Genomic DNA, 9,714 nt, shown 5'->3' with positions numbered 1-9,714 from the left:
CAATGAGAGCTTGAGTTAAGGATATATCAATCTAGCTTAAATTGAACCCAACTTAAATTAGTTGGCCGTTTTTGAAGGATAATTTTCATAAATGACCGAAGTTAAAATTGTAAAAATGGCAATTTTCATTAACTTAATGATCAATCATTGATTGACTCAGCGGTCAATTACTAATTGACTAGCGGTCAATCACTGATTGATTGTGATCAATCATAATTGACCGCGGATCAATCACTGATTGATTGTGGTCTATTGATCAATCACTGATTGATTGATGTAAATAAAACGGTTATTTTTATAAAATAAAAAAATTTCAATCATTTATAAAGGAGGTGATTAAAAAAGGCCATTCAACACAATTTTTAATCGTATATAATGTTTCTGAATCACAAAAATGAAAGTTAAAAAGTATATGAAACAAATGATAGTGGATTACAATGACCAATCAAGGGTGCACATTAATTTGTACATGTCTGCATGACTTTATCTCTTTTATCTGTTTGGTTTTTGCACCACATATATTATTGGTGATCCTTATATTGGTCCTACTCTTTTGCCTTGGCACAATTCAATATCTAGAAAAGAGTGAAAGTACATCAGATTTGGATTGATGAAATTATTTTACGGAAAATTTTATAATAAGGTATTATGTTAATTTCACTACTAATGCTATAAGCGAAATTCAGTCCATATTAAATCAATTGTCATGATGAAACTTACATTGTTAAGTAAATGTAGATTTTAAATGCATTTACAGTTCATGATGGTTCAATGCAAGTGTTCTGAATGACGACTTCAGACGACCAGAAAATAAAAGTTCTATCGATAATACTTTACAAATTCAGGCTTCTAAGAAAATAATATTCTTAGCTCCTAATTTTCCTAGAAAAAGAAAAACTAAGTGGATGTTTGGTTCATGGATTCAAAATCATTCTCGGTTTAAGTGTGTTTTTCTGAGAAAAAATATTATAGCGAGTCACGAATTATGATTCGAACCATGACATGAATTCTGATACCAAACATCCCAAATTGAAAGGGAAAAAGATAAAGACGAATATTCAAAATTAGACAATTTCATTCTTTTTCTTGGTCACTAAATGCTATACTAACGAGTAATAAAAAATTTCGATTCCCTTCAAAGCACAAATCAAGAAACATGTTGTTGGCTCAGTTATCATTTATGTTGCAACCAAACTAACACAACATGCCATAATATCCTAATAAATCCCATTAAAATGGCATGCTGCATATTTCAATTCGGAGAACTAATTAGTTTTAAGACTTATAACCTACCCAACCGTATCTATAAGGCTCGTCGACAAATTATATTTTGCATGCCTGAAACTAAAGAAACCACTTTTCTTTTCCTTTCTTTTAAGAAAAAATAGATCATTTATGAAAAAGGTTAATTACATAAACTTTTCACGTACTATCAAAATGCGATTTTCTATCTTGTATCTTTAAGAATGCTGCAGAATGCAGTGCAGGGCTCCCTTATGTTTTGTAACACAATAAAAATTTTCCCCTCTCAAAATTTTTTTTTTTCAAAATAGTAGTATGAAAAAGACAGAAACATGTTTTTTTTCTTTTTTTTTTTTTTCCCCGTTGCTGGGCGTGTGCGGCGTAGTCTAGCAATAAAGAAAGTGGTAGTTCGATAGACTCGTGAACCCGAGTTGCTAGCATTGTGGTCCTTCCGGCGAACAAGCTCTATAAATCAAAAGCGTTTTTTTATTTTATTTTAAAGACCCTTCAAATTTAGGTTGTTAGTTTGGCCACTCTATGTGTAATTGACATGTATTTTTTTTTTTATTTCTTTAGATACACATTAATAAAGTAGTTTTTGCTTGAGAAAAAATTGCAAGTCAAAAGAAGTCTTTTTGACGTGATTTATAGAGGAAAAAAAGGGGCGGCTTTTTGAGGAGTTTATCTGTTATGTTAGGATTATAAAAAAAAAGAATTGTTGATAGTTTTTTATTTTCCATCCTTAAATTTATATTAAAAATTATTTATTTTATATATTTTTAAATTTTAGTATAATTTTAATTAAAAATATGTAATTTAGTGTAATTTTAATTAAATTTAATAATTAAAAATTAATTCTATCAATAGAATCATTGTATCGCAGAAATTTCACTATTTTAAATAAAAATGATATTAAAATGGAGGATTTTTTGGTCCACCTAATATATTAATGAGTTAAATTCTTTTTAAGCGCTAAATCTATAGTACCGGATGAGATTCAGAAAGAAAAAGCTTTTTTTTATTATTTTTCCTCGAGAAACTAAAAAAAAAGCGGCATGAAATCTTAAGTACAGCTTCTCACTCTACGCGTCAAAGAGCAGTGAAGAAAAAATATTCACTAAAAATTCATCAATAACCCGCCAATTACGCAGTCAGTCTGTCTTGCGTCTACACTCCACGCCACTTTCCTCCACTCCAAAGCTAACCCACACACGAAACTCCACATAAAAACGCACTCACGCAATTTCGCATACACAGAGGGCAAATCCCAAGGACTGAAAAACAAGAAAATGGCGGACGGGCAACAAGGAGAGGAGTACTTGTTCAAGATAGTGCTAATAGGCGATTCCGCGGTGGGGAAGTCGAACCTGCTCTCGCGGTTCGCTCGCAACGAGTTCGACCAAAACTCCAAGGCCACAATTGGGGTGGAGTTCCAGACCCAGGTCGTCGACATCGACGGCAAGGAGGTCAAGGCCCAGATCTGGGACACAGCCGGCCAAGAGCGCTTCCGGGCCGTCACTTCTGCATACTATCGCGGCGCTGTCGGTGCCCTCGTCGTTTACGATATCAGTCGGAGGACCACCTTTGACAGCGTCAAGCGCTGGCTCGATGAGCTTACTAGTAAGTTTCTTTTGTATATTTGGGTATTATAAGCATATGGGTCGCTAATAATTTTGTTTGATTGTTGCTTAAAATTACTCAAAGATATGACAGCTATTAGAATCTCTCTTTTTGGGTCCAAATTCTGGGTTGTAGAGAATAATGGAAAGTTTTGAATTAGTGGATGGCTAATTGGTTAATGATGTTGCAGCTCATTGCGATACGACAGTAGCGAGGATGTTGGTGGGGAACAAATGTGATTTGGAGAACATAAGAGACGTGAGTGTGGAAGAAGGCAAGAGCCTCGCCGAAGAAGAAGGATTGTTTTTTATGGAGACATCCGCGCTTGAATCTACTAATGTCCAAACGGCTTTTGAGATGGTCATTAGGGAGATTTTCAATAATATCAGTAGGAAAGTCTTGAATTCTGAATCTTATAAGGCTGAGTTGTCAGTCGACCGTGTGAGCCTGGTTAAAAATGGAACAGACAAGCAAAGTAGGATTTCTTGTTGTTCTTGATGATCACTGTTTCCTCTGTTTCCATAAAAAGAATTTCTTTGCTTCAAGTGTTTATTCGTCGGAGGCTTGTAGTAGGTTTTTCTCACTATTACTTTGTACTTGGTACTCGATTATGAAAAAGAGTATTATTTTGTGCTTTTGAAACCTCATTATTTGTATTGTTTCCCATATAATCTACAACTAATGGTGCTAAATGGAACCAACCATCTTGTGTGAAAACTATTTGCTCTTACCGCTTAATGCCAGCGATCTGATATTTTTAACAAATTGAATCCCGCATTTGGTTTTGAATTTTACTTGTTGCTATCATTATACATCTGCTGAAAAGGTGTATTTCTATCTAAGAATTCTTAATGACTTGGGAAAGATGCTAGTACCACAGCTTTCTGACCTTAACATTAATACTCTGCCAGTAATAATTTACATGAATAGAATGAATAAATGGCTAGTCCCCGGCCTGTGGTAAGACAAGTAACCACTTCAAATTGGCAATGAGAGTGAAGAAAATTGTACACCCTACTCTCTCTCCAATTATGGAATATGGGAAGCTCATGGCTTCCTTAAAGCAGATGCAGCACCCATGACAACGGCCAATACAATGCCAATACCAGCTCCAACGGAAGCTCCCACAGCTGCAGCTGTTAAAGAATTTTCTCTGTCTTCAGAATCTTTACGTGCATTGATTGCCCTTGCACGATCTCGCCCCAATTCCACCAAAAGCCTTTCTCGAGAAAGTTCCTTCATAAAAAGGAAAAAGCAAAAATATCAAAAAATGAAGGGCACTTCAATTTGCAAGAGATAATGAGATAAATTACTGACTAAAATTACAACAAATATTATAACAGAAACAGTAAGTCGTAAAATAACTTCATACTGTGATATTCCAGGATTTCTAAAACACACCACACCCTTCCCAAAATTTCTAGTTCTTTGTCATCCTAACATGAACAGAGTAGATTTTATAGCAGATGAATATAATAGACAGAAACTTTATGAGATGTTTCTACCTCTAAGGAGGCTTCCTCGTGAGTCCTTAAAACGCGATGGACCAGATGACAAAGCGAGTTGACACCTTCCACTGGGAGAATGGTCTCTTTTCTTTGGAAAGGCCGCTGAAAAAATTTAATTGGAGCATAAATGAGCCTTGGAGCTCCCATCCTACCATCAGAATTTGCATCAGTGGCACCCAAAGACAAAGAAGCAGTGGCAGCGGTGTGAATAACATATGGGCAGGAGTTAATGAGTCCTGTGGTGTTTGGAGATCCTTGGTATGCCTGAATAACAGCATCAATGGCAGCCTTTTGCTGATGCGCACTGACAGAAAATTTGTTAGTTATGGCAAGGATCCAAGGGATTCCAAGTGATTTAGCTTCATCCAGCAGAAGTGAAAGGGCTGGCTTCTGTTGCGACGCATTTGAGTAGCGAGGTATTCTATGAGACAGGTTATGTACAAGAACAATCAAGTCACTTTTTCGATTAAGGTCGCGAATGCCTGTCCACAGTTCATCTCTGAAAAGAGAGGCCTCTGCACTCAACTCCTGCAATACAAATTTCATAAATATAAAAATGTGCAGATGAATAGGCAACTAAACCCTAAAGGAAAAAGTTGATATCAAGTAAATAAAAGTAAAAGAAGAAAATGAAGGGCATTCTGCTCATAGTACAAGAACGGGAAAAAGATAAGGATAAATTTCATGTGTGCACTAATACATATGCCATGATAGTAGAACAACTTAAATAATCAAATATCATATGTCAAACGTTGAGTGCAACCAAAAATTTGAAACAATTCTATTGGAATTACCTGCAAGTTTACTCCAGCTGAATCACAATAGCATAAACCTCCAGCTATACCTTCTTGAGCATCAGCCTCTGGGAGCAGATTCTCAATATTACTAAAAGTAGTAATTCTCCCTCGAGCTAATATTGCCTTAAGAAGAGAAGTTTTACCAGCTCCCTGCACAGCCCATAACTCATATGGATCACGATGGAAAAACTAATTATTGATATAGTGCTTAAGACTAAACAGTTAAAAACAGCAATACCTCAAGACCAAGTAACCGTACTCTACGAGTTCGTACGTGAACCTCTTTGGAGACTGTAGTGAAGTCACTGGTAAAGAATACAAAAAAATCATTCAAACCTTCAGGACGCAGTGATTTTTCCTCATGACATGATCCTGAGTTGACTTCCCTGTTGAGATTAGTTGCTTCAGAATCAATAGAAGGAAACACATGCATAAACGCATCTGCCGAGGTCTGATGCATTGGTGGATGTCTCAGTGGAGCTCCAACCAGGAGCCTCATTTTTTGTAATTCTGGCTGTACCCCGTAAGCCGGAGCTAAAGGGAATGATTCTACTGTAGTTGAACACCTGCGCGAAAAAATAATGTCATAAAGCATGAAATGGGTCATAATTCAGCAATTCAATCTCCATATTTTACCGCAATATCTAGTATGAACTTAGAACTATGCACACTGCACGTCTTTAATAGCAAGTGTAAAAGCTCACACAGAGTTAGTCATTCTATGAATAGCAAGCAATTGATGACCATGGTTGTGCATCCTAAGCCTGATCTGCTCTACCAGTTTCAAGATAGAAACAAGGTATTAAGGGCAAGGATAGTTGTAGGAATATTCGGTTATTACCCAATATCAATCATTCCATATTTGGAATGATTGACTTATTATATTTCCCGATTACTTTGGGAAGTTAACAGGATCATGATGTATAGCAGATTTTTAGGGATGTTAGTTTCTAGTTTCCTTTTCCGTAGACTAGTTTCCCTTTTCTGTTGAGGAGGCCTTTGTATATATATATGTGTTGTATTACCCTCTAAATGATATAGAAGAAAAGTTATTCTTCCTCCAAATTTACTTTTAAAGGATAGTCCACGGTCACGACAAAAACTATAATGATTTTGGACTCACATGGATTGAATGCCATCACTTTATCATCCTAAATAGTAAAGAGGACACTAAGAATATGATGACAATTATGCATCTACGCTTTGGAACTAAAATGTATAAGTAAATAAATCCAGAAAGAGATAGATGCCTGCACACATAGTCATCCTTGTAGAATCTGTTACTTTTATCCTACAAGCTACATTACACTGTATGCCAGAAAATTATATGAACAATGATCAATTAACTAATACAACATAAAAGAGTGACAAAAGACAATACCATTTACCATTCACTTGAGCATGAACAATGTTGCACAGATGCAATCCAAACCCAATTATATCAACCTTTAATGGTTCTCCATTTTTCTGACCAGGTACACCGCTCCATCCTAGAGGGGCAATTGAAGTAGCTGTACGAATTACTGGAGATTCTACGATAGCCCCAAGCTCTACAGTACCAGCAACTGCAAGGCCAAGCCACTGCTGCAGATGAGGGAACTGCTGCCACTGCTCCATTCCTATGAAAGGTGAGGAATCATCTCTAATGCACAGGTCATAGATTCTGAAAGTAGAGAAAATTAAAGGTCACTTAGTATTATTTTGACTATACACTGCTCAAAAATCTCAGAAATTTTAAGTTCTGCTCATCAAAACTTGTTAGTTATCCAGAGGACTTGCTTTGGTGAAATTCCAAAGTGAGAGCATAATAACGGTCATTAGAATTCAAAGTTCTGAACCTTTTTCAAGCTACAGTTAACAGATAACGCCAGCAAAAAATATATATATATATATATAGAGAGAGAGAGAGAGAAAGAGAGAGAGACTAAAGATTGTAGACAGATAAAATTATCAATTTAAATTGGTAACAGGTTAGTCAAGGGCGGCTTCCTAGACCTGAAAGTGCACAAAGTGAGGAAATAATTTTGAGATACATGCGCTGAGCAGATTGCACAGCCTCTCCTCTCACATTCCCGTGAGCAATGCACAAAATGGTCAATCCAGTTAGACCACAATTCTTACAGAATCTTGACACTAAATCAGGTATCAAGAGCCTCTTACCTCTGAAATCGGGACCTGTATGACTTCATCGAGTGTGATTGAAATCGTTCCCTTAGTTCCACAATCACAGATCTGACCTGAATATATCTTTGCCAGAATAAAGCAAACAAAATGAGAAATAATAGGTGCCAAAATTAGTGACAACTAGTAAACAACCAAATACAAATGCACATGCATGCACGCATACATAAAAGGAAAGGAAGCACATACCGAAGTCAATTTTGAATACTCTGCATCTGATAGCGACTGCACTGATGAATTCTCCAATAAATAAAGCTGGTCGGGAAAGAAAAAAAGTAAGAACATGACACAAAAGAGCTCCATTAATTTAATTGGAAAACAATAAATGATGACTTTAACCACTCCAAAGACATTCTTTGTCATCAAGTGAAATGCACTGAAATATTGGAAAGAGATTATTAAAGGTGTCAAGGTCTAAGGTTCTCTGAACTATTTTCTAAGCTGTATTGCATGTGTTCTCAGAAAACGAAGAAGAGAAAAATAGGGGTGTCGGCTCATTTACATACCTCTCCAAATGGTACATATGAAGGAAGATAAGGCACTCTAGCCCATTTCCTACCATCCCCACTTTTCATAGCACTTTTTTGATCAAGCTTGTCACCAGCGGGTAGACTTGGGATCTCTTTATCAGTGTCAGAAATAGGCTTAAGAGATACGCCGTCAGAACTTTCTTGGATTTCAAGAGACTGAGTTTCTACAACTTCATCTTCCACTAAAGATGTCGCCGCAGAATCTGATGTAGATAATGTTTCAACAGAACCAACTTTTTTCCCTCTGTATTTGTTTAGCTGTCGTCTTACACTATCTAAAGGAACCAGCCTAGAAAGTCTCCAAAAGGAACTATGTACAGGTCCTAGACCCAAAACCAACTGTTCACCTTCATTCTCTCTTAGTCTATTCATCGATTCCTCACGTTTTGAGGTGGATAAATTGCTAGTTTCAGTTTCTGAAGTTACCGACGGAGGCTGTGCATTATAATGATGAAAATAGGCGGGAGATAAGATGCGAGGTACAAGATCTTCTGGAATACAGTAAGTCTTGAAATAATGATGCCAACCTTTTCTTTGAACATAGCTGCGATGGAACAAAAACTTCTGTTAAGTTTAAGGAAAAGGAGTGAAAAACTTCCGGTATTCCACGATAAAATAGACAACTCAAAAGATCATTGGACACCTACTCTCTTAAAGCAGCATTCCCAACTGGAGGCTGGGAAAATGTAATGCATTTTACTTGAACACTTTCACTCTCTTTTTGGGAAGATGAAGCAGCAATAACCCTCAAAATGGCAAGGGTAGCTAATGCAGCTACCTACAATGAGAAACCAATGGGCAGAGACTAAATGGGTTACCCAATTGCAAGCAAGTAAAAATGTATAACCAAAGAATCAGATGCAGACTTACTGCTCCCCCAAGTGAATGACCGCATAGCACAAGCTTCCTTTTTTTCTTCTGGGCCAGCCTGTACAACTCCAAAGCAGGTATTCCTTTAGCACGAGCAAGAAAACCCTGGGGGAATAATAGAAACGTGGAAAAATGTAAGGAAAATTATTTAATTACGTGCACAAATACACTCCGTTGGAGCACTTATAGATGTAGGAGTGAAGTACCCTATAGATAAGGTTATAGGTAATACACCATGCATATGCCAATAAAACATGCGAAAGCCGAAAAAGAACAAAAATTGCAGCTATCTTACCCGATGAGCAGCAGGTTTAGGTTTAGACTTATCATTCAGTTGCTTAGATTTTGACTCTAAAGCGTTCCACAAATTTTCCACATTTCCCCTTCGACTTTCACTCTGATCGGACTTGTTCGTTTCAGTGCCATCAACTTCCTCCACAGAATCCTCATGAAATATAGCGCCTTGAAATATATTGGCATCGGTCATAACATCCCTTCATTAACACCCAAAAACAAAAATCACATTTCGTAAAACTCAAACAGCTAATTCATCAATCACCAGAGAGACGGCACACTTACTTGTACTGCTTAGTTCCAACGAAGGAAGCAAACAATGTATCACCTGCTTCTGCCAACAAATACCTGAAGCAATAGTAGCCCACCAAAAAAAAAGGGCGAGCAATTATACATCATCATCATAGTTTCAAAACATGAAAATTCTCACAATCTAATGGGAATAGAATAGTAACTCAAAGACAAACAGAGCGAATTACATGCATTACAAGCATTTTTACTCTAAAAGAAAAATGCAATAACATATGTAAAAACACAAATTTTCTGATTAATTGACAAAGTGTCCTAGTACGGCATCGGAAGCTACGATGAGTAACACATTTTGCAAAAACCACGAACTTTCTCACACAATAAATCTTGCACACAAAAAAAAAAAAAAAAGCAAACCTGTGA

The 9,714-nt window shown here is 36.7% G+C and overlaps 2 protein-coding genes across 2 annotated transcripts in view; one reads left to right on the top strand and one right to left on the bottom strand.

The window, feature by feature from the left end:
* Nucleotides 1–2,319: 2,319 nt before the first annotated feature.
* On the top strand, nucleotides 2,320–3,509 carry LOC21398917 (ras-related protein RABA5c). The gene is made up of 2 exons (XM_010102505.2): nucleotides 2,320–2,862; nucleotides 3,053–3,509. The coding sequence occupies exons 1-2, from the start codon at nucleotides 2,532–2,534 to the stop codon at nucleotides 3,358–3,360; spliced, it is 639 nt and encodes a 212-aa protein (XP_010100807.1). The 5' UTR covers nucleotides 2,320–2,531; the 3' UTR covers nucleotides 3,361–3,509.
* Nucleotides 3,510–3,718: 209 nt separating this feature from the next.
* LOC21398916 overlaps nucleotides 3,719–9,714 on the bottom strand; it is a 6,602-nt gene continuing 606 nt past the window's right edge. Inside the window, 12 exon segments of the mRNA XM_024168444.1 lie at nucleotides 3,719–4,098; nucleotides 4,368–4,898; nucleotides 5,165–5,317; nucleotides 5,406–5,733; nucleotides 6,549–6,830; nucleotides 7,328–7,404; nucleotides 7,538–7,603; nucleotides 7,855–8,422; nucleotides 8,526–8,656; nucleotides 8,749–8,853; nucleotides 9,044–9,242; nucleotides 9,328–9,405. Coding sequence (XP_024024212.1) covers nucleotides 3,910–4,098; nucleotides 4,368–4,898; nucleotides 5,165–5,317; nucleotides 5,406–5,733; nucleotides 6,549–6,830; nucleotides 7,328–7,404; nucleotides 7,538–7,603; nucleotides 7,855–8,422; nucleotides 8,526–8,656; nucleotides 8,749–8,853; nucleotides 9,044–9,242; nucleotides 9,328–9,405 — 2,707 coding nt within the window. The 3' untranslated portion in view covers nucleotides 3,719–3,909.

Source organism: Morus notabilis, unplaced genomic scaffold (genome assembly GCF_000414095.1).
Source record: "Morus notabilis unplaced genomic scaffold, ASM41409v2 Scaffold52, whole genome shotgun sequence".
Taxonomy (NCBI): Eukaryota; Viridiplantae; Streptophyta; class Magnoliopsida; order Rosales; family Moraceae; genus Morus; species Morus notabilis.
The sequence above is the reverse complement of the archived record's forward strand: the minus strand, read 5'-3'. Positions and strand labels throughout refer to the sequence as shown.

Bases quoted from the DNA above. Each gene is read 5' to 3' on its own strand.
- LOC21398917 (XM_010102505.2), top strand. From the start codon at position 2,532: ATGGCGGACGGGCAACAAGGAGAGGAGTACTTGTTCAAGATAGTGCTA. The intron at 2,863-3,052 runs GTAAGTTTCTTT...ATGATGTTGCAG, and splicing joins CTGGCTCGATGAGCTTACTA to CTCATTGCGATACGACAGTA.